Source organism: Branchiostoma belcheri, unplaced genomic scaffold (assembly GCF_001625305.1).
Source record: "Branchiostoma belcheri isolate BF01 breed outbred unplaced genomic scaffold, Haploidv18h27 scaffold97, whole genome shotgun sequence".
Taxonomy (NCBI): Eukaryota; Metazoa; Chordata; class Leptocardii; order Amphioxiformes; family Branchiostomatidae; genus Branchiostoma; species Branchiostoma belcheri.
In genome coordinates, this window is record NW_017804653.1 from 402,144 (window position 1) to 426,364 (window position 24,221).

Below are 24,221 nucleotides of genomic sequence, written 5' to 3' on the forward strand. Positions count from 1 at the left end.
ACACCTGCTTACACATACATGCTAAGTCCTTTTAAGGACTCATTTTTGCACTATACCAGACACAAGACGATATGTGCTCAACGAAAATTGCGATGCCTTATTCTGGTGGTGCATTTACTAGAAGTACGGTAAGTTAGTCGGGTTTATGTCAATCCGCTGGTGCGTAAGGCTAATACCAAGGACTTGTGTTAAGGGGTCCTACTTCAGTCTCCGGGTCGGGTGTCGTATGCCCTTAACTACATTGTTGTGTGTACGTAAGTTTCACATCCGCCAGAAGATTAGCTGTAGGGTCATACATGTACAGGGAGAAACTGTTTGTACTGAGCTGTGTGTGACGCGATCTCAACAGTTTTGTCAGTTCTTTTTTATAGTTTACATGTACCTTACATAATGGCAAACTCGTTCTGCATGCATGACATTGTATAGTGTTACACCGTGTTTACCGTCCGACAGGACTACACAAAGCGTTACCCACGCCGTCACTGCAATGTCACCCAATGAAGCGTTCATTTTATAGTTATCGGTATGGTTGTGTCACATTGAACAGCAAATGTTGCACCCCAAACGGGTCTTTTCCCCCTTGAGAACTGTAAACTCCTAGCCTCATTGGGGATAGTCGACGTATACGTAGTTTCATTGCAATGGGCCGGAAAAGGGGAGCTCATTTTATCAGGAAACGTGCTTTCGACACAATTACTAGTAATTTAGCCACCGTGCATCGATTATTTTCAATCTGACACATCTAAGTTTATCCTTTGCAGGGTCCTGTTTTCCTAGACCTTTCAAGATGTCGCTGAACTTCATAAGTGGCCTGCTACATCCGACGGACCCTGCCCGACTTCATGCAGAGCTATGGGTGGACTATGCCGCCAAGGTCATGTCCTGCTATCTGCCCATTGTATTGGGGACTGTAGTGATGGCGCGAGATCTCTTTGGTAATGCTTGGTTGCACTTTAACTATTTTTTGGCCACATGAACACTTTCAAATGGATGCTTTTACAAAATACCCTTAGACGTTGACCTCCACCCCAAAAACATGTCAATACCATAATCATAATTCGTATTTTGTAAACCAAAAACCTGAATTATGTGGTACAAAGGGGAATAAGAAGTGCTTAAATTTGTATAACTGTGCAAGGACAAATTTGTCTTTGGGCCTCAATCTGCACATATATACATGTATGGTGTAATAAGAGGTATTAATTGTTTACCTTTTAATTATGCATCAAAAAAGGTTAGAATGGATTTTTTCTTTCTTTTATGCAGGATCATCCATACAATGCTTCTACTTGAACCTTGCTGATACTCAACTGACCAGAAATGCAACATCTGCAAATGGTACTAATGATCTACCAAGAATGGTATTTGATAACCTGGGTGCTTACAGTAGGCAACTTGCAGAATTTGTCAATGTTTACTGTGAGACAAAGGAATATTTCTCTGGGAATTCCATCTTCAGTTACCGCCTCTTTGCTTTGCTCCTTGGTATACAGGCAGCCATATTGTACATTCCAACTTTGGTTTGGAATATAACAACGGCCAGAAAGATTATCTGTAACTTACGCTTCATAGTGCATGACATGGAGATGCTTTACAAATGTTTCAGGGGAGAATGGCGTATAGAGCGAGGTGAATATAAGCAAAAGGAACTAAGAGCCATTTTGGAAGAGTGGTCTGAAAGAAACAGTTTACACAAAAAATATGTCTTCAAGCAAATTGCCTCCATGGCTATTACAATCTTGTTTTTCCTATTGTTCTTCTATTATGAATTTGTCAATATCGCACAGATTTATGGTGAATTTCCATGTGATGTAAACAAGAAGTTCACAGTAGACTGCACGGTACCATCAGCATCCATATATAGATGTGTTTGGGGTTCAAATATGGCCCTTCTCTGTCTAAGCTTTGTAATTATGCTTTACAATGCATTTATACAACTTTGTTTCATTGAGGATAGACCTTTCAAGAAGTTAGGCATAAACCTAGAGCATAAGATCTCACCAAATGATTGTCACATGATGTATGCATTTTTCCAAGCCAATGTTGAAGCTATCGACAAATTCAACTATCTTAAAGTACTTGATAAATGTGGTATATTGCAAGAAACTACAGTCTGAGTGTGATTTAACACATACATGGAAGTTAACACCTTTGTGAAAATGTATGTTTTTGCTATGTGATGAGATCAAATATAAAAAAAGATTGAATCTGCAGCAGAATCTTTAACAATTCTCCTCCTCCTCTTGGGTTTTCTTCCTCATGTTACTATTGGATATAGCTTATAGTATGCCTTGCATACAGAGTGCATTGTACACTATACAAATATCTATTTGGTTTTCTGAGTGTAATTGTACACAGTTACACTTTTTTGGTGTGGCACATCGAGCACACATAATGTTGGATACAGTTCCGACATTCTAAAATAACAAGTTAATTGTATACTAGGCACTCCTTTGTGCATGATGTACAGAATAAGGATTTCACACAATTAAGATGTACAATAGTCATGTAAGTCCAGAATTAGATTAAGATAACCAGACTTAAGGACTGAAATATGTATAGTCTATTTTGGGAAACATGACGACATTATAGTTTGATGAAAGGCTTGTTTTACTAGCACTAATAATGGGCATTTCCATATTTTTTTTCAATTTTATTATTTCCGAGCTACATACACGTGTATGTAAGACAAACGTAACCTTACTAGTGTTAACCTTCTTTCTATATGATTTTATAATGTATACACCTCTTGATATTGATAACAGTGAATAAAATGCTCTCAGATTATCATGGTGATGGCTGTCTTGTATTATTCTGTAATGCACTAAGCCTATCAAACTCAATGAAAATGGGTAAAAATTTCACAATTTGATAATTGGAAGCCACATTTGGAATATTCAGCAACTAATGTCTTGTTTAGAATGTACATATGTACATGGAATAGTACATTATTCAAACACCTTGATCTTGCTCTCTATGGGTTTCTTACATACAGGACAGCCTGCTAACTGTAGCAGACATGTTTCACAGCTGTTATAGTGTCCACAGGGCTGGATAAGATGGGACCTTCTCTTGGTGTGACAGACTGAACACACGTAACGCTGGTTCTGTAGAGGTGAGGGAGAGAAATAAAAGTGTTAACTGTAACAGAAGACAAATGGAAGACAAATGTGGGGTTATCTACCACATAAGTTGCCAGGGAAACACTAACAGAGGCCCCCGTTGGGAAACTTATATCGGGGAAACTGAGTGCTCACTAAAAACCAGGTTTCTAGAACATACAGTAGACGACCCAGTTCTGTTGCATCTGAGGTGTCACAGCACATCCACATAGAATCACCAGGACACACAGTGGATCTGGAGGGGGTTAGAATCTTGGATACCAAACAGGATTACTTCAAGAGAGGCATAAAAGAGGCCATATACATCAGGGCACTTCAACCATCGCTCAACCGGGACGGGGGGGGGGGGGCGATATCGACTTCAGACAACCTTTGACCCTTTGCTGACGTCACACGTGGGAAAAATCACGTGTCCACAGCATTTGGGTCAGATAGCTGAGGAAGACTGAGTGATTCAGTTGAAAATTCCGGTGAGTCAAATTTATGAGTTGGAGAACAGTTTAACATTTTCCATAGCTACAAATGTAGTTCTAAGGTCATTTTAGCACTGAAAATAAATTTTTTGTTAAGAGTGTACATGTACTTGTAAGTCTTGTACCTGTAGCCTTCTCAAAACATACATGTACTGCAGCAACTTGCCAGTGAGGCATTGAAACCTAACACGAGATGTAAAGTATGAAAAACTTACATGTAGCTCCTCCTTCATATCTGTGCACATATCTATGATTGTCTGACACTTCTGTTTTGTGTTCCTGTCCCGGAGATCTGTCTGCTGTTTCTCCACATACTGTGTGATCAGGGCACATCTGTGGAAAAAAAGCCAGCATCAGTTAGCAGTATCATGTAAAAACATATAAATTACATTCTGTACCTTCTTACTTGTCTTTCTATTGTAGAATTCCTTCTTAGATATTCCTTAAGTATGCCAAACTTTGACAAAGCCTCATACTCTAAGGGTTTGTACATAACATCACCAAGTTGTGAAATATTGTCTTTCTCCTTGGTGCTGAACTCACAATTTATCCAACAATTTAACACAATCATCACAAGTCATTGTTGTAGATAAACTATAACTAGTGGGAGGACTGCTAGAAGAGTGAAACTCAGACTACATGTGTACCTTCCGAAAATAGATTCATGAGCTTGGTAAAGTATAGAATACAGGAGTTTTCTTTTACACAAACAAGTTATCTCACCTAAAGTAAAGGACAAGGGGGGGTACAAACTCAGCCACATTTGGGATTGTGTTCTTGCTGCAAAAGCGCCACTTACATCTGCTACATATAGCAGAACTCCAGTCAGAAGCTCTGAGAAAGGTGTCTGATAGACATTGAAACATCAGCACTTTAGGTGAGATAACTTGGTTGTGTAAAAGAATACTCCTGTAACCTCAGACTACCTTTTCTGCAGCTCCCCTCTGTAGTGCTGTACCTCCTCCACCAGTACATGGTGCTGGGACACCAGGGTGTGAGGGAAGTTTTCATGTTCCCTCTCCAGGGTATCAAGCCTGGCATTCCTGTCATCCACCGTCTGTCTGTACAGGACTAAATCTTCTTCTAGCTTACGTACATGGAGGTCTTTCTTGTCAAACTCAGCCTATAAAGATCATCAAAGACATTAAAAAGCCTTTCTTTTAGCAGCTTTTAAAATGCAATATAGCAGAGATTTTGCTACAATAGAATAATACATTAAAATGTACCTTGATTAAATGGTATGGAAACTCACAAAGGGCAATGTTCTCATGCATGTACATGTAAGCATCACGAAAAGAACAATTCTATGTAACAGTAGTTAGTGGTCATTCCATGTACATGTAAGATACCTTGAATATAAAACATACATGCTAAAGATTGTGCAGTACATACATTGTATGTACTCTTCAACTAACTATATGTTATATGTCCATACTTCTGTATGTATCTCTATGTATTACTCTTATAAAGTATATATTTCCAATGTTGTTTTACAATGCTTTTTTTCATTGATGCAATTTGGGGAGGGAGCTGGTAAAGGTGACCCACCTGTTCTCCCTCCCCTTCCACGCATCTGCTGGAAAATTTTAATAAACTATTAAGTAACTATATAGTAACTACATCTATAACTAACCTGGAACTGTGTCTTGAGTTTCTTGACTTCTGCCTGGAACATGTCTTTAAACCTGGTGTAGGCATCGTGGTAGCTGATCTCCTTGTTCATGACTTCCTTCTCTGCCAGGGACAGCTTTGTTGTGAGTTTGTTCAGTTCTGTCTTGTTCCTCTCTGCTACCTGCTTTACTTGTTTCTGCAAGACAAATTCAACACTTTTAAAATCATCTGCTTTCTGGCTTAGGCTTTGACAGATATGTTAATCTAGAATAGCTTTAATTTCAAGGCTACACAAATCTAGCCTGGGTACCATCCTGATTTTCGTTGCGTAGCGAAAATCTGGATGGTACCCATGCAGGCTAACACAAATCTGATCTTGTGTAAAACTGCCTGGGAAACCTACATGTAAATCTGATTTTAGATACTAGTATTCTGATAGGATGTTTCATGGAGTCTTCATATTGCAGCAATTGTAAATGGACTCACTAAATCTTTGACCAGGTTTCCTTCCTTTCTTGTGTTTAAAACAGTACTCTTCCCCACAAATAAAATCAAAACGCATGAACCAACATAAGGCCACACCAATTTAATTTGTTGGTTCTCAGATTTTTTTCATAAAAAATATGAAGCGACAGGGCGAAAAAAAATAAAAATAAAAACAGGTCTAGGCATCCTATTATAGCCCCAAATGCTATGAAATGAGCCATGAAGTCAACACAAAAGGCTGGGTTCATATTTGAACAATGAATTTTGACCTTTTAGTCAAACCACTGCATTGATAGATGGAAAAACTGGAACAACTAGAAAGAAAGGGACTTTCCTCAACTGTTGGGGGTAAAATGTGAGCATTTTTTAGTTGATTCAGAACCAGAATCTTTTTTTTTTTGCAAATCAGAAAAAAATGAAGAGGCGAATCCGAGAACCAACAAATGAAATTGGTGTGGCCTATGATAAACTTTCATGCTAACATTATGTCACAGCTTATTGCTAAAGATAATTTTCAGGAGGCTGGCTAGTGGGAGTATTGCCAGAAGAGTGGTAAAACTATTTTGTGACAGGTTAGTGACAATTATGCCAAACTGTCTCATTTTGCTCAAGTTTCCAATGTTCATATCAGGAGCTAATAATTATTGGCAGTGTATTTTCTGGCATACTATTGCAACCTTTTGTTTTCTGACCTCTAACTCTATAACCCTGGCCTGTAGCTGTTCCTCCCTGTCCACACAGTCCTGATGAGTGGCTACAGTGTTGACAGGTCTGCCCTGCTGGTGGGAGGCAGTACAGAACGGAGGGGCACGGTGACACTCCTGGAACAACAATGGTAAAACATGTTAGAGGGTCTAGTAAATACAATTATTGTTTAACACTCTTGCAAAAGGTTGGTGGCACTCCAGACAAATACAATGGAGCAACATGTTAAGGAACCTACTAGTTTTATATAATTCTTTAACACTATGATCATTGCACAGGGTTGGTGGTACTTCTGACAACACCATTGGAACTACATGTTATAGTAAGTACAGGATGCAAAAGACAATTCCTCAACTGGTCTTATATTTGTTGAAAAAAAAATCTTTCAGTGGACACTTCCATTGATAGCATCAGGTGGATAGAGTGTGTACTATATATACATGTACCCTCAGCTCTTGTTTTATTCTAGCCCCCTTGTAACAAGGCTAATTTGTTTAACAACTCACAGTGTGGTGTGCTATTCCATTAGGAAGTTAGCACATTGAGATATAGTATAATACAAGCAATGGTTATGTGACTCAGATATAACAGATACCTGAAGAGCCAATCTGTTGAGCACCAGTAGCAGCATGGGATCATTGGATCTTCCACCACTTCTCTTGATGTGAGGCCTTCTGAGTTCTAACAGGGCATGGCACAGTCTCACCTCACGGCACATGCACTGGGAAAGATAGGAAGGTACATGGTAAGCAGAACGGCCTCTCAAGATGGCGGCCTATGTATGTACATGTACATTGTACACAGTCAAACAGCTCTGACAGGGCATGGCACAGCCACAAATTCCTGTACATGTACTAGGATGGGAGGGATGGAGCAAGTTTGTTAGTATAGTCCTAGTTTAAAAGTATGGTGTTAACACATAACACATAATTTTTGAAGAGCACAAAATCAACACAGTTTTGCACATAAGATCAGCAAGTTGTGAAATATTGGCTATGTCCTTGGTGCTGAACTCACTATTTCTCCAACAGGACAACCTATAGACTACCCCTACAACTCATAGCTACAGGGTTGAGATTGTATAACTTTACCTTGGCTGTACCCTGGGCACACAGTCTGCCAAAGTTGTGCACCGTCTCTAGATCTAACATCCAATAGGGGATGTCAATACGACTGCCATGCCAACCTGGGCCCTGGAAATGACAAACACTTTATGACTGGCTGGATGATGAAAGCAATGAAAGCAGAAAAAGAGGCATATCTTGAACCAATTTTCCTCAAAATCAACAAGTTGTGAAAACCTTCTTTTCTCCTTGGTGCTGATCTGCCATCACTAAGTTTTATAGCAATATGCAATCATACACATGTACATAGTATGTGTATACCGGTGTACATGACTGTACTATAGCGTTATGTTATGGTATCATACAGTACTACAACACTACATTACAGTATATTCAAAGTCTACCTCCAGTTGCTGTGTCTGTATGATGTCAACCCAGGATGACCTGAAGTCAGGGTCAGCTGTCTGTACCAGCCTGACAGCATGTTCCAGCGCGTCTCGCTGTTCATCAGACAGCCGCGGACTGTTGATGGCAACTTTCTTCTTCTTAGTGGCCCTGCTGTCTGCCAGAGCCTCCTCTACAGACACGTGTCGGCCTGACTTCTGTAGGATCTCATACAGGGTCTTGTTACATGATACAATCTGGGGATGGAATCATAGAGAAAAGTTTGGAACTACTTGTACAACCTTTACACTGCAGAAGTGATACCTAGCTATAGTGTGAAATAGAACCAGTGAGCAGGCAATGTACTGTTCATGTACAAAGAGATTTCTTAAGTTAGAAGCCTGACCAATACAATGTAGGTTAAACTCAACATGTTGATTTAACCCTAAACATGTACTTGAATCCAGTCATTTTTGTTTGTAAGTATAGGTGTAGAAGACCTTACATAAGTTGCTATTTTTGTTGAGTCAACCTGTGTGATTCCTTTATTATAGACTTCTACAAAATAATGTTTAACAAAATATCATGACCAAGTACTGTATCATGTACTGTGTTACTCTATCTGTATAGCCTATATACATTGTAACAGTTTGTACACATGTGTGTTTTGCTTACATTTCTATTGAGTTCATCCTTGACTTTCTGAAGCTCTCCCAGAGCCATGGTGTTCACTACAGGGAAGGAGGAGTCACCATGTCTCCTGTAAAATACAGGACAAACACAGTTAAATGCTGAACTTTGTATCAAAACACAAGGATATACAAGGATCAAACTGCCAACGAAAGTAAACGTCCATTCAAGACAAACACATGTACAAAATTTTCCTAATACTAATAGACACACACACACAAGATAATAACATATACATGTAACACTGCAAACTTACAAACTTGGTATCGTTTTTGCATGATGTACATGAGGTTTGAAAGACATCTACACCTTGAATTTGAATTTTGGTGTAGCAGTAGTAGTACAGTTGTATCCAGTCTTAGACTATACTGTATGTTCTGGGGTCCCTGACATGGGTAGGCAGCAGTCTTCACACCACATTTCCAAGCAACCCTATCTTGTGGGTCCACACTGGCAAGGCCACACTCTAACAAAGTGTAGTCTTCAACATCTCATTACTGTTTCCTTAGAGCTCCCTTCTTCCATGACATGAGTCATTGTGGTACTATTGTGTAGTTCTTGTACATGTACTTACTGTGCAAACTGATCAGCCATCAGCATGGCAGTACTCTGTGTGTTGTACAGGTTGGCATATTTCACATCTCGGCATTTACTGCAAAGCAAAACAAACATACACACATTCACAGACAAATTCTAACCATAACAAACTGGTTTTGGCCCACTGTCTTGCTTTACAAGATGAATCCAGACAGATATCGGTAACAATCATACAGGCAACGAGCTCAATGTGTTGCAAAATGTTATACATTTACATTGTAGAAATATTGGCTCTCTCCTTGGTGCTGAACTCACTATCTTTCTAACAGTATAACATGATTGTGATGAGTTAAGCTGTTGGGTCTACCATTTCCTTTGAAATATGACCTACAACTTCCACTGTTGTTTCGATCTACACTACCTATCTGATATTATATTACAATCAGAAGCTGTTACTGACTCATCCTCCACCAGCATGTAGTAGTGCCCAGCCAGGTCTGGTCTCCTCTCCAGAGCTCTCACCCACATACTGCTCACCTATAGGACAGGGAGGTGTGAAATGTTAGGAAATTATTCTGTGGCAAAGTACATATGGTTCACATTTATTATATGGCTATTCTTCACCAACAATGTCAGAAAATCATACTACAGCAAAGCCCGTATGGCTAGCATTCACTAAAGCAATTCTTCAGCAATAGTGAAAAAATTCACAATAAGAAAAAACTATTCTCCAACTCAGGGAATTTGACTCCCATGAAAATTAAAGGAAAAAAAAAGTTTGACATCCATGTACTGTGTGTCAGGAAACAGTAGATTGCATTTAATTGATTGATAAAAATATTCTGAACTTAAGTGAGTCCATATGGCTGCCCTCTGTTGATGTCAAACCTGATAATGCAAGTCAATTGAGATGAAGCCTTGCTTTGTTATGAACCATACAAACATGTTTAATAGCAATAAATTGGGTTTTTCACAGGAAAAATGTTTGAAAATCAGCTTCAGTACAAATTCAGTACTACATGGGGCTGAAGACAAACAAAACTAAATCAAGCAAAAACAAAAAAATGCAACAAACACAAATGCAACAGGATAGCCATAATCTTGAATGTGAAAATTGTTTCCTTACATGATGGTCGATCTCACTAGGATGTGGTACAGCATGTCTGTCTCTGTCCACTTCTAACTGGCAGAAATCTACTCCTGTCTTCAGATCATCTTTCCTCAGGTCCTGAACCCACACACTCTTCACATACAGCTGGCCCTGGAGCTCCTTATCTAACAATAGGGTACCTGCAAAAGAACATACATTTGTAGAAGATACTAGTACAATATTTCTTTATTGGTTTGTTGCAGTTCAACAAACTGAATGATAAACCAATGTACAAATGTTTGAGTGAGCCATTCGAAATGATAATTATCATAAAAATATGCTATTTTTGGACAATAATATGTTGCAAAATACATGTATGTTGTTCAAATACACATCAGTTTTCTTACCTTAACATTTCTTATCACAAAAGTACAAATAACATGTTAGCTACCGTATATTATTCAATGGAGATCTTTGTCTATACATGAGAATTGATCTTCTTCACCAAACTCTGCACTACAGTATTACTAATTCTCTATTCTCTATTCTGGACAGTGGATAGAGGTTACCTACAGGTATACATGTATGTGTATGCTGCACTGAATCTTACCTAGTTCAGTCTTCACACAGTTCTCAGGTGGTACAAGGAACAGGAATCTTTTTGCCTGTCAAAACAACATTAGGTCTAGTCAACTACAAGGAAAACAATGGGCCCACACTATGCTGTATCTATTCAATGCCTAGAGGAACATTGAAACTGTTACAATGCAAAAATACATGTATGCACAATAGCTAAACATGACTTACGTGTTCCTGCCACTCCCTCTGTTGGATGCTGAGGGTAGTGCAGGTGTCTGCTCTCTCCAGTTTCACAGGACTACAGGTAAGAAATATCAGTTATGTAAAATATCACACACCAGCAAATAATGTGCTCAAATGGAAATACTTTTTTTGGAGAATGACATCAGAAACAGAAGTCAATGTGGAAACAGCACATATGAATCAAGGTGAAAATGTGACATACTAGCGATGTTTTCTCACCATTTTGGAAAGTTTATGTCACTTGAAGAATCACTGCTCCTCTCTATGGTAGAAAATAGAGGAATAGCCAGTTAAACTTAAACATCAGCCCTTTACAACTGACATAAGTCAAGCTAACCAACATCTAGCACACTGCAGTCTTGACAGGCTGAATATAAGTTCTAAACAGGAACTCCTGATGTCTTTAAGGACAACAGTGGTGTGTTACAAAATGTAGATGCTGGTTAGCTTGAGCAATGAATCCACTGTACTATGTATTATACATACAATGTAATTTGACACCGTACTTTACCTGACACCACCACAGTCAGCACCTCCTCCCCAAAGTTCTCATCCTGCTGCAGCTCAAACCTCCACCTGTCCTCGCTAGTCTCCATGGTAACCAGCCGGCCACGCCTCAGCAGGGCCAGCGCACCAATCTTCATCCCCTCACCAAACTGACCAATCACGTCGCGGCACCGAGGCTTCTTGGAGTACCCAAGCAGTAAACACTGTAAGAGTTATAAATGGTTGATTTCTTGGTTTTAGCCTTTGTTTATGCTCAATTGGTAGAGTGCTTGCTTTGTAACCGGGAGGTCGTGAGTTCAAACCCCGGCCGTGTCATACCAAAGACTTTGAAAATGGTACACACTTTTTTCTCTGCTTAGCACTCAGCACATATGAGAAAGAGTGTGGGAAGGTCAAACACACAGCACTACCAGCGGACCAGCCCCATGCTGTAGTGCCTTGCACAACTGTGTGTCGCCCAATGGCTACAGAAATGGATATGGGCACCACCCTACGCTCAGCATAAGGGCACGGGAGACCTTTCTTTATGCAGGAAATACTCAAATTGGCAGGCCACTTTTCCTTGATGTCACGAGGAAAGAAGTTGATCTGAATTTATGTCTTATGATTATAAAAAAATAGTCAAATTGGGAGTAGCCAAGCAGTAAACACTGTTCATCACAGACAAAAGATATTATTATATTAGACATTATAATTATTATTACAAGTATACACAATTCTTGCTCTACATGTACATAATAAGCATTGTATATTCTGATGGCAGTACACTGACTTCTTGGCTTATACATGTCCATGTAGATGGCTGATGATGGATAGAAATATTGTCTTCACCTTTCTCTGATACTCGTTTAGTGTACTAGTATCTAATATTTACCTGCAATTTAAGTTTTCTTATTGCCTCCGGGGGAGGAGACATCCTTCCGCGGAAGGGTTTTGTGAGAGTTTTAGAATTTCACGTTCGCAGCGATTCCTCGCGTTTGAGTGGACGGATTCTTTTGAGACTCGGTATATGTTTTGCTATCGGGCTGCAGATGATGCACGTTCTTTTGTTTTTATTGTATATGTGTTTTCGGGCGTGAAAATGGAGCCTTTTGATGGCCCCAGAACACCCCTTGAGTGAGAAAGTGGGTCGCGACCGTCGATCTTTTGCGTGTGTCAGATATAGTCGGTCTCGTCCACAGTCGCACAGAGGGGTGACGGGTCTCAATAAATTCTTAGTCTTGCGGCGCGCAACAATTGTTGTTGTGCACATACATCTTCTGTATGCGAGGCGCAAAAATGTTGTTTGGAGGGTATTTTTAGTACGCGTTCACAGGACGCGTGATCGGCAGCAACTTCCGGGTTGGTCAATGGGTCAGGGGTCAACGTACTCTTGCGCAATCTTTGTTTTGGATGTTTTCGGCGTATATTACGACTACTAACTTACAAATACCGCGGTATACGGTCTCAGACGTTCTCGGCGTGCATTTTTACCGAGGATTCAGACCTTTACTTCCCCGATTTATACGAAGAATTGGCGGAAAATGGAGGAAGTGACAATAAGGATGGCTTGCTACTTCAGCCGTTATTTTTAACGTCTGATTTAACAGTTCCGGTTGTCATTCTGAGTTTCATTACGAGTTCATTGCGGCAGATTGAATAGAATTTCATAAGTTCATGGGTACATGTTATGGGCTGCAGATGAAAATGTTCTTGTTCTTGTTCTTGTTCGGGTACTGCACAACACCCCTAGATTGGGGTAAAACGTGCAGGGGAGCTGTGCGATGCGTTATTGCTGCTTCCTCAGGTGTTGTAGTACTGCAGCGTTGAACTTCGTGGGTTCCGCAGTATCGGTTATCTCTTGGGGCAAAATGTTCCAATCTCTGACAGTTTGTGGAAAATATGAATATTTGTAGCAGTCTTTGTGAAACGTTAGGGGTTTGTATGAGTTGGAGTTGAAGTGTCGTGATTGGCGCGGGATAGGCGTCAACAAGGTTTTGACCGGAAGGGCTGTTTTTGAGTGTCTTGCTTTCTGAAGTAATGTGAGTCTACTTGCTGTGCGTCTGTCCTTTAGTGTGTCCCACCCTAAATCTGTGACCAATTTGGTAGTGCTGGCATAAGTATCATAGGTATTAGAAACAAATCTGGCCGCTCTTTTCTGGACCGATTCTATCTTGTGAATATGTTCCTTGTAGTACGGATCCCATGCAGCGCTAGCGTATTCAAGGTGGGGTCTGACTAAACTAGTGTATGCATTCATCTTAACTGATTTAGGACAGCTATAGAGATTGCGTTTACTAAAACCTAATGATTTATTTGCTTTGGAAGTAATATGATGGATATGTTCAGTCCAAGAAAGTTTGTTGTTTAGGATAACCCCTAGGTACTTGTGATTGTTAGCCTCAGCTAGTGTATGGCTCCCTAGTTTATAGTCAAATACTTTAGTTTTGCGTTTATGGGTGTAGCGCATGACGTAGCACTTATCAGGGTGTAGTTCCATTTGCCAATTGCTCTGCCATGCGTCTAACATGTTTATGTCATCTTGTAGTAGGATATGGTCATTGTCGTTATTTATTTCTCTGTAAATGACACAGTCGTCGGCGAAAAGCCTGATGTTAGAGTTAAGGTTGTCGGCCAGATCATTTATGTATACTAGGAACAATAAAGGCCCTAGTACGGTGCCTTGGGGTACTCCTGAAACTACTTCTGCCCAGTCTGAATGTTCCCCCCCAACTACTACCCTTTGTTTACGTTTTGTTGACCTGTGTTAACACAACCAGGAACGCTTAACACATAAAATTCAACACCATCAACTATACATAACAAACAACATATAGAAATATACAATAAAAAGCCCGGAGGTATAAAATCTCAGATTTTACTTGTCTTTTAATTAGTTGTAGTATTCATAAGGATCATACAGAATTTTTTGTGTTGAACCAAAAATTTAGTTCTGTCATGTCTGTACTATGACATTTTTGCTATCTAGAATCAAGGGTTTCCTTTCAGTCAGGTTTTACTTCAAGTTTTCAAATCAGATAGTTAAATCCCCACCTTCTTGTGCAGTCCTATGTTCCTGTTGATAAGAGTGAGTCTGTTGTCCACCTTACTGTAGTGTAACCAGCCCAGGGTGGTCGTCTTGTTGTCCCAGTCTTTAGCAGTTACCTGGTACTCCACTACAGCACTGTCATCTTTCTGTACACACAAAAGAAAAAGTCACTATAATCATTATAGTGCCACTGTTCTACAACAGAAGTCTAGGAACAATAGCCTATGTGGAATCTTATAGTTATACAGTAGATAGTAAGTGACTAAGCGCGATATGCTAACCTGTATAAATAAATAAAATGAAAATGAAGTAAAGTAGAACATTGGTTTAACCAATCTAACAATAGAATAGAAATTCTAGTAAAACAAAGAAACATAAATACTAGTACTTGCAGAAGATTAGAAAAGGCTGCATCTTCAGTTCAGAAGTGATAGCTAATAATACGTCAATATGTAAAAAATCATGCTCAATCCTAAACATGTCATGTAGACATAAATGAACTGAAGCACTCTAGATCTCTAGTATAAGACTCCCTGATGCAATTATGTTGAAACCTAGGGTTGATCTAAGATTGTAATTTAAGAAGCAAGCATCAAGGAATTCAACCTCACTGTGAGCATACAAATACATGTACATATGTATGTTGAAATCTATATGAAAACCTAGGCTAAGAGTTAAGAAATTTAGCAATCATCTTTAACAAAGCTACATGTCATTATAACTCACCGTGAGGGTGTATTTAAGGTTCTCCCTGTCAAATGTGATGAGATCCTGATCATACACCTGTAGGATCCCATCATGCCAGTTCTGTACCATCTCCCTCAGTCCCTCCCACACGTCCCAGTTTGGAGCATAGTTCCTCGTCAGGGACAAGGGGATCAACGTCCGCTTAGAACCCATCTTTGGACTTGAAACTTGGCTGTGTGTGAAGAAAAGATTTAAATCTTAATGGTGTACACATATGTGCAAATGTATGTGTGTACAAATGTAGGTGTATGTGTGTGTTTTTCTATGCTAAATGACTTTCTCATCTTGACTGCATGTAGTGTATGCAAAGAAAAGTCTTGGTTTAAATCTTTAGGATGTACATGTAAAAATGTATGTGTGTAGGTGTATGGTGTATGTATGTGTATTTCTACGCTAAATGACTGTCTAATCTTAACTGCATGTATGCAAAGAAAAGTCTTGGTTTAAATCTAAAGGATGTATGTACAATGTATGCGTGTATTTGTATATACGTGCACAATGCTATGCTAAATAATTGCCTCTGATGATCTTGACTGATTTAACGGGAGGGGTCCAAAGTCCGGCATACTGTTCTACGTGCTGACGCATGTCTTTTGTTACTGTTCATCTGACCCTAAACCCATCAAAAATAAGGTTAGATCTTGAAACAGCAATATATCCGTCATTTAAGCTGTACCGACGTATATTTCATTTCACTGTAGCGTTCCGCACTGCAGTTTGACAGCACGCGAGAGTCACGGCAGGTTTTTGCTTCGCGTTCTCATAGAACGTTCCAACACAAAAAGGGGGTCCAAACTCCGGCATACGTAAAAACAAGTCATTACTGTAAATATTTCAGCACTCCATGCAAACAGTATCAGTGTGCAATACTGTTTTTCGGTCCCAAACATGTGCCATATTTTCTATTACGCCACTTTTTCCAATGCGCTTAGATACAAATCCCCCTCGGTGAAAGCGAAATCACCCCGCCGCTCAGAAACAAAATGGCGGCGTTGTTTACAACAACTGCATGCGCCCAAATATATTCGCTTTCGGTTGCCTTGAATGGTCTTTTCAGCCTTGTTTTTGACAGAAGTAGTGGATGTGGGCTTGTCTAACAGGTAGGGTTTGATTTTCGGGAATAGTCGGTGCTCCGACGAGTTGACAAACTTTGACATTCTGTTGAGCATCGGCGGCTGCCTGTTCGTAGCGGCTCAGTAAAGATGGCGGGCCGAAAGGTGTAAACATTTGCCCGTTATTTTAGCTTCGATTTTCCAAGGATAAAGACAATGTCAAGCCATGGTGTTTTTTCTATGGAAAGTATATTAATCACGTTTCATGTGTGTGGTAAAATCTTTGCACATGTCGCACTCTAGGATGAATGATTTGACAGTTCTGAAGGCTATGTGCTGGACACGTTCCCTCGTCAACCTCCGCGAAAAGCGTTAAATTCAAACAAATATTTCAATCGCTAGCAGTTTGAGCAATAAACGTCGACAAACTTCCCGACTTTGTTATTTTTTACATAAAGTCTTACTCCATAACTGGTTGTTTTTATTATGTGGATTCACCCATGCATAACAGAATTATAATAATCTTTAAAACTATGCCGGACTTTGGACCCCTGCTGGACTTTGGACCCCTCCCGTTAAGGTCACTCAGATTTAAGGTTACTGTCTTAATACCTTGAGAATACCTTGAGAAACCCTTAAGGTCAATTTTGCATTCGTCTTGACTAGTGCATCCAAAGAAAGTCTTGGTATATGCCTTAAGGACGTGTAGGTTTGCACTAAATGATCGTGTTGTCTCTCTCTTTTTGCGTAGGGAGCCACAAAAATCAGTGCGATCAAATATCCAAACGTTACTTCCGGGTTTAGAAGAGGGTTTAGAAAACACTGTTGTGGACAAAAAAAGCATCCTAGCGATCTACAATTGACATGGAACGTCCATAAATATGATTTCTAGATGTTTTAAATCCTTAGCTAACATTGAAATGAATGATTCCTGCATTTGTGAGGTGGTAAACTTGTACCATCAAGTTTTGTAAAGTTCCCGGGACCTTTGAAACAAACAGATGTACCTTGCCCCCCTCCCACTCTTAACACATAAGCCAAGTTTACAGGTAGTTGGCGCACTTTAAGCCCACAGATAGGTTTCATAGGAATCCTTGAGTATTAGAAAAGCCATGAAAATGGGGGAAACATACCTTACAAGAAACTAAACGTAAGAAAACATCGCTAAAGAAAGCGAAACTTTCGCCGAAGAGAAAGTCGCCAACCACTTTGAGGCCCCTTACCCTTACGCTCAGCGCTTAGCTGTCGTATGATACATGAAAAGCTGCCTGAATAACTTCATTACAAAATATCTCTTTGTGGTAAAAATGAGAGACCAAAAGTCATTGTACTGATAAAATTAATAGTGAAATAAATGTTAAATCTTTGAATATGGTATTTTGATCAGCCTTCTTATAACAAGATAGATCAGTTTTTCAAGACTAAATTTATAAAATTTTAGCCAGCCCTCATTTTATTACATAAACATCTTACACAACATGCACCAAGTTTGAAATGATCACAGATATTAGCGCTTGATATAACACGATTTCCCTCGTATTTTCCATGATATTTGCAGACGACATGGACGTTTCGGTGTTGTACAAGTCTGCGGCGCTGGACCTGGGGATCCAGTGGGTTTGCTGGGCGGTGGCAGTGGCCTTCAGCACCGAGAAGTTTTTCGATCTAGCCGGGTCGGCAACCTACGCTCTCCTGGCCTATTTGTCTCTGCAGTGGGGAGGTGGGCACTTCACTAGGCAGAAGGTAGAACGTTTGTTGTGTGTTTAAGTGTTTTGGACTACTCTGATAATATGATTATAAACTTTGGGGTTTGTAATTGTACTGGGATCAGTCACTCTCCAAGCAGATGTTGGGAGTGCCTCATAATCATATCACACATTCACAGTTACCCTAGCCTGGGTACCATCCTACTTGTATGCCGGGGCTCCCACAGTCGCTTCCCTAAGAAGTACCATCCTACTTGTATGCCGGGGCTCCCACAGTCGCTTCCCTAAGAAGTACCATCCTACTTGTATGCCGGGGCTCCCACAGTCGCTTCCCTAAGGCTACAGTTACCCTGCTTGTTATAGTCATTGTAGTTATAGTACTACAATGTAAATATAATACAAACTACTGCAAACTATACTATACTATACTATACTATACTATACTATACTATACTATACTATACTATACTATACTAAATAAGTACACTATCGCATTACCTTTTAAGCCTCTCTAGGTGCACTCCACTCTTTGAAGTTAAATGCTGATCAGAGCCTTCTATCTGGGCCTGTCTGTTATACAGGGTTGTGTACAGTGGTTGTGTACTATGAACAGTAAGCTTATATATTGCTGTAGTACCCTGTTGCTGTACTATAGCATTATGATATCCCTGTATCTCTCTCTATCTATAACCCCATCCAGGTTCAGACTACCCTAGTCTACCTGTTCCTGTGAGTGATGAGAGAATGAGAGTACTATACATGGTAGCTACATGTACTAGTACATGTATACACTGTGGTACTACATCATTTTGATATCCCTGTATCTTCATTTTACATTCTCTAGGTCCAGACGACCCTAGTGCTGATCTGGGCAGTACGTCTGGGCTCCTACCTGTTCCTGCGAGTGATGAGGGATGGGAAAGATGTCAGGTTTGATGAAGCGAAGAGAAACCCTGTCCATTTCCTGGTGTTCTGGACCCTCCAGGCCGTGTGGGTGTTCATCACCCTCCTGCCAACACTTATCCTGAATGCCAAAACTAGGGACAGGAGTCTGGGCTTTCAGGTGGTGTAGATATTACTGTCAAATATAAACCTGTTTGCAGTGACCACTCAGTAAACAATTGTTGCAGAGAGGTGGCAACTACAGACTGGATCAATGGGAAAGCTAATCTAAGATACTAGTATTCATATGTGGTAACAAACACACTTGACTGTAATTTAAGGTCAAATTTAGATTCTTAATTGATTTTTAAACTGAATCAGATGTACTAGTATTTGAAGACTTTCTATATGGGGCTATAACCCTCACCTGATGCAAATTAATTGCAGGAAATGTCATTCCTACACTGAAGGGTCAGCATATATGTTAACCTGTGTTCATTTTGTTCCAAAAGTATGTTATGGTGTCTCCACATATGGGGTTTGTTTGTTTGTTTGTTTTAATGCCAATTGTAAACTATTGGTCAAATTATGTACTACTATATCCATCCTAATGATTCCTACACTGATGAATGTTTGAACTATATTCAACAGAAGAAAACTTAATAACTTGCATGACTGACCCTGCAGGACTACCTAGGCTGGACCATCTGGACTGTAGGACTCCTGCTGGAGGCTGTGGCTGACTATCAGAAGTCTGTCTTCAAGGCAGATCCTGAAAACTCAGGTCAGACATTGCCAATATCTCTGGTTTAACCATTGTAACAATGTTAGTATTATATTCAAACTTAGGACTCTCCCAGAGCAATGGTATATTGGTGGTACACAGCCTGCACTACCTAAAATTTCAGAAACACATTGTCAATTTTCAAATTCAGTAATTTTGATTATTATACAAATGTACCTTAATCAAGTTTTTCTGTTTTGGCTGAGATTGTTACTTAAGACTTCCAGGAAGAGTCCTCAGTATAAATGTAAGTATATATATATATAATATAAATTTGCAGTATAATTATATAAGTGTACAGTATAACAATTTACTCTTTCTTGCGTGCACCATTTGTTTCACATTTACTGTTCAGTCATTCCAGTGTAAAAAAAAATTCCAAACAGAACACTGCAGGGTGTTATGATAAACTTTTGACAGATGTAGGGTTGAAATTGTCTTCTTTTTTATTTCACAGGAAATGGTTTGTTCATAATTCACTGTTTAGTCCTGCTAGTGTAATGTAGCCCAAACATTGATGTGTTATTACCTTCGCCAAGAAGGTTATGTTTTCAGTAGCGTTTGTCTGTGTGTGTCACTGTGTGTGTGTGTGTTTGTGTGTGTGTGGTTTAGCAAGATAACTCAAGAAGCAGTGGATGGATTGGAATGAAACTTGGTAGGTGGGTAGGTCTTCATGAGACCTAGAAATGATTATGGGTTCACCACACCACGAAGTGGTGGTGAACCCATATTGCTTTTTCTGATGTTTCTTCTCCTCCTTCTCCTCCTTCTTCTCCTGCCATTTTTTAAATGGATTCAGCTTCTTCATTTTAGAGCCTAAGGTCCTGAAATTTGGTATGGAGGTACAGTGGGCAAATACCCCTAGGCGTTTTTTAAATTTTTGTGATACAGGCTTTTAGAATGGTTTTATTTGAGTTTTTTGGCTGTGTTATAGCAAATGTATTACTGTGTTAGTGTGCCGTGTTTACCACGTCTGGGCATGAGTCATCACAATGGAATGCAGGGCATCAACCAATAGGCATGCAGCTTTCCTCTATACTTCTTGCTGATTGGCTGTTGGGATTTAACTTGATTAACACCTGCACAGAGCATTTCCACCTGCTCAGAGCATTTCTTGCTGATTGGCTGTTGGGATTTAACTTGATTAACACCTGCACAGAGCATTTCCATACTGACAGTATGTCTTTATTCAAGTGTTTTGGTAGGTATTTCAAGCTTTTCTGCCCCAGCATTGGAATGCGGGGCATGAACTTTTTTTTATTTTGAAAATCAACAGTTTGCATTATGCAATTAAAAATCCTAACCAATAAAGTAGGGAATAGCTATCCAACTGTTGTTTTAGTTGTATGTTATATCAATGTAAATCATTGTTTTCCCTTGTGTTTCTCATTCTTTCCCTGCCATGTGGTAAAATGTGGTGAACCCATCGCTGTATTTGCTCCAAAGCAAATATTGGCCTTTCTAGTTAGATTTTGGGCCTCCTGGCGGCTTTCCTAGGTACTGCAGCAGAACTTCCGGTTTTGCTAAATCCTGATCTGGACATGCTAGGGTCACGAATTTTGAATGGCAGATAGCTCTTGGCATAGGGAAGAAGTGACATGAGTTTGGGTCCCCTAGCTGCTTGTTCTAGAACTGCAGGCGCCTTTGTTGAAAAATTTTCGAAGGATAATAACTCAAGAACTGGTTGACGGATTGTCGTGATTTTTGGTATGTAGGTAGTTGAAGTGATGCTTGACATAATCAGATGACAATTATGCAAATCAGGAGCTAATTCGCATAATTAATGAGGAAATTCTATAAATCTACTTTGTTCGATAATAGAACTATGAAACACTTGTGACATCTACTTGAGAACGAGAAAAACATCTGAGGATATAGATTATGTAAATGAGGACCTAATTTGCATAATTAATGGCAAATGTTTATAATTTCATACTTGTAACTGCTAGGAATTTCATACTTGCCACATTTGGAAGTTAAGTGAAGGTGAACATCAATAAACATAATTTATTCAAATCATGACCTCATCTGCATAATTTATGAGGAAGAGCTATAATAGCCTTTTTGTTAAAATAGGGCTGCCATTGGGTGGAGAATATGATCAACTGATATAATCCATGCAAATGAGGCTGTTATTTACAAAATCAATGATTAAAATTGTATAATCGCAAGGGTTAACATCATTTGGCGAAGGTATGAGATCGTGGAACTCTTGTAATTGTTTTGAAATAGCTTGGTCTTTTTTACTGTACAGGAAAGTTTATCCAGTCCGGACTGTGGAGTATCAGCCAGCACCCAAACTACCTTGGAGAGATCAGTCTGTGGCTGGGTCTGTACATCACAGCAGCCGGGGTCATGTCAGGCTGGGAACACATCAGTCTGGTGTCTCCCATGTTTGTTGCCTTCCTGTTGTTAAAAGTCAGTGGTGTTCCCCTGTTAGATGAACTGGGCATGAAGAGATGGGGGAACAACCCAACATATCTGGCCTATAGGCAGAGGACAGCAGTTCTGGTGCCTTTTGTGTGGTAATACATGTATTTATAATGATACAGTCACTATAGTAATAGTGTGCTTGATACATAATTTGTGATCGGCAAATGAAGCAAGCTTTGATGCATGTATAATAATGGGGTAGTGTTTTTACCTCAGACACAAATACAAATTTCAGCATATACCGGTACAAAAATTTCTATAGTCTTTTTTGGTGTATTTTTTTTCCCCATGTTTGTTGCCTTCCTGTTGTTAAAAGTCAGTGGTGTTCCCCTGTTAGATGAACTAGGCATGAAGAGATGGGGAAATAACCCAGCATATCTGGCCTATAGGCAGAGGACAGCAGTTCTGGTGCCTTTTGTGTGGTAATACGTGTATTTATAATGATACAGTCACTGTAGTAATAGTGTGCTTGATACAAATGTGATCAGCAAAATTAATGAAGCAAGCTTTGATGCATGTTTAACAATGGGGTAGCTTTTTTACCTCACAAATACAAATGTCAGCAATTGAAGCAAAGTCCTTTGATGCATTTATGACAGTAGGGTAGCTTTTGTAATTTATCCCTATGTGCTGTAGGTCAACATGAACTCAAAGACCTAATGTAACTTGTTGATAGTAATATACACTGTATTCAAGCTTGAATACAGCATATACCGGTACAAAACCTTCTATAGTCTTTTTTGGTGTTTTTTCTGTTGTTAAAAGTCAGTGGTGTGCATGAAGAGATGGGGGAACAACTTGGGGTATCTGGCCTATAGGCAAAAGACTGCAGTTTTGGTGCCATTACATTAGTGTGGTAATGTAATGTACAGTATGTGCTTGATAGTGAATGATACAAGTGTCATCAAACCTTTGATGTATTTCAAGCAGTGGAGTAGCTAATTTGTACCTTAGCCATAGATGTGTATGTGCTATGGGTAAAAAGTAAAAAAAATCTATGCTGCACATAAGGGGGGTTGGAATATAACTTATAAGCAGGAAATGGCAGTTTTAGAATTGCCTTTTGTTTGGTAAAATCTTAAGTGAATTCTTATTTTTGCTACATTCAATTGCTTCCACCCTTTAATGCAAGTAAATCTAAAAGTGATTGTCTTGAAAGTACATAGTACATGATGTTTCTATTTATAGACTAATAATGAATGATGTTTGTAGTGAACCATTTATCAGAGAAAGCTGTTTCAGGAGTGTCCCGATTGCACAATGAATGACTGTATCTTCATCATTGTTGCAGAATTGTATACTTAGTCAATCAGATGACTACTAGTAGTAAAGGTAGACTAGATCTGTCTTTGAGTATTGGCACTCAATATGAATTTGATTTGCATTGTCCATGTTTGTTAGACAGGATAGATAGTGGCCTTCTCAAGGATAGAGCCTACTTTGGGGACAGTTTTCAGTGAAGTGTCCCCTGTCGTTACAATACGAACAGACAGCATCTTCTTCTCCGTGTGCAAAGCGGCACATGTCTCCATAACGGCACATGCGGGCCAAGGCATAGTGGTTGCACACAATTGTCTTATAACCTTGAGCATATCTAGTCCGCTCCTCTTTGCTCTGTTCTCGATCACGCTTGCTGAAGAACTGTTTTTCAGCATCAGAGTGTGCATAGCGGCAGTCACGGCCATATTTGCAGTTATATCTATAAGGACATTGGTCAGAGTAGAGTTGCTTTGGTTTGGTTTTCTTTGGCCTCACTATTTGAAACACTTCCTCTGTATCATCTTCCTGTTCTTTAAACTCTAGGTTTCTCCAGTCATCTGATCCAGATGCAGCCTCCTCTTCATCTGACTTTGACAGTTGACCAGAAGTATCAGATAGTCTGTCATATCTAGTCTCCATGCTGATGAGTTTTGGGTAGCCCTGCTTGCTGTTGACCATCTCGAAGTAGGTCAGGATTGCACTAGAATTCAACTTCAGAGCAGAGTTACTCCTGATCTTGGCCAGCATGTCTGCTAGCCCATTTGCCTCCAACATAAAAAAGACCACTACTACTACATGTAGATCAACATTATCAGGATATGATGCATTGAAGTACTGG

General features: G+C 39.6%; 3 protein-coding genes across 4 annotated transcripts; 2 read left to right on the forward strand and 1 right to left on the reverse strand.

Annotated features, from left to right (window-relative positions):
• The first annotated feature begins 209 nt into the window (after positions 1-209).
• On the forward strand, positions 210-3,268 carry LOC109461872. 2 transcript variants are annotated; one of them, XM_019758342.1, is made up of 3 exons: positions 210-353; positions 762-935; positions 1,267-3,268. In XM_019758342.1, exons 1-3 carry the CDS (start codon positions 227-229, stop codon positions 2,115-2,117), a joined length of 1,152 nt encoding a protein of 383 aa, XP_019613901.1. In that variant the 5' UTR covers positions 210-226; the 3' UTR covers positions 2,118-3,268. The 2 variants fall into 2 exon arrangements, with proteins under 2 accessions (XP_019613901.1, XP_019613902.1); XM_019758343.1 differs by having other exon boundaries at positions 215-935.
• LOC109461839 lies at positions 2,949-15,434 on the reverse strand. The gene is made up of 18 exons (XM_019758307.1): positions 15,246-15,434; positions 14,525-14,665; positions 11,496-11,694; positions 11,204-11,246; positions 10,970-11,039; positions 10,773-10,827; positions 10,199-10,362; positions 9,533-9,609; positions 9,110-9,187; positions 8,521-8,605; positions 7,866-8,102; positions 7,489-7,590; positions 6,993-7,118; positions 6,385-6,513; positions 5,229-5,402; positions 4,522-4,718; positions 3,811-3,928; positions 2,949-3,107 (listed from the first exon to the last, which is right to left on the reverse strand). Exons 1-18 carry the CDS (start codon positions 15,417-15,419, stop codon positions 2,949-2,951), a joined length of 2,328 nt encoding a protein of 775 aa, XP_019613866.1. The 5' UTR covers positions 15,420-15,434.
• A 2,345-nt stretch (positions 15,435-17,779) lies between these two features.
• On the forward strand, positions 17,780-22,830 carry LOC109461865 (uncharacterized protein C594.04c-like). Its single transcript, XM_019758334.1, has 4 exons — positions 17,780-18,061; positions 18,869-19,087; positions 19,594-19,690; positions 21,945-22,830. The coding sequence occupies exons 1-4, from the start codon at positions 17,864-17,866 to the stop codon at positions 22,217-22,219; spliced, it is 789 nt and encodes a 262-aa protein (XP_019613893.1). The 5' UTR covers positions 17,780-17,863; the 3' UTR covers positions 22,220-22,830.
• Positions 22,831-24,221: the final 1,391 nt, after the last annotated feature.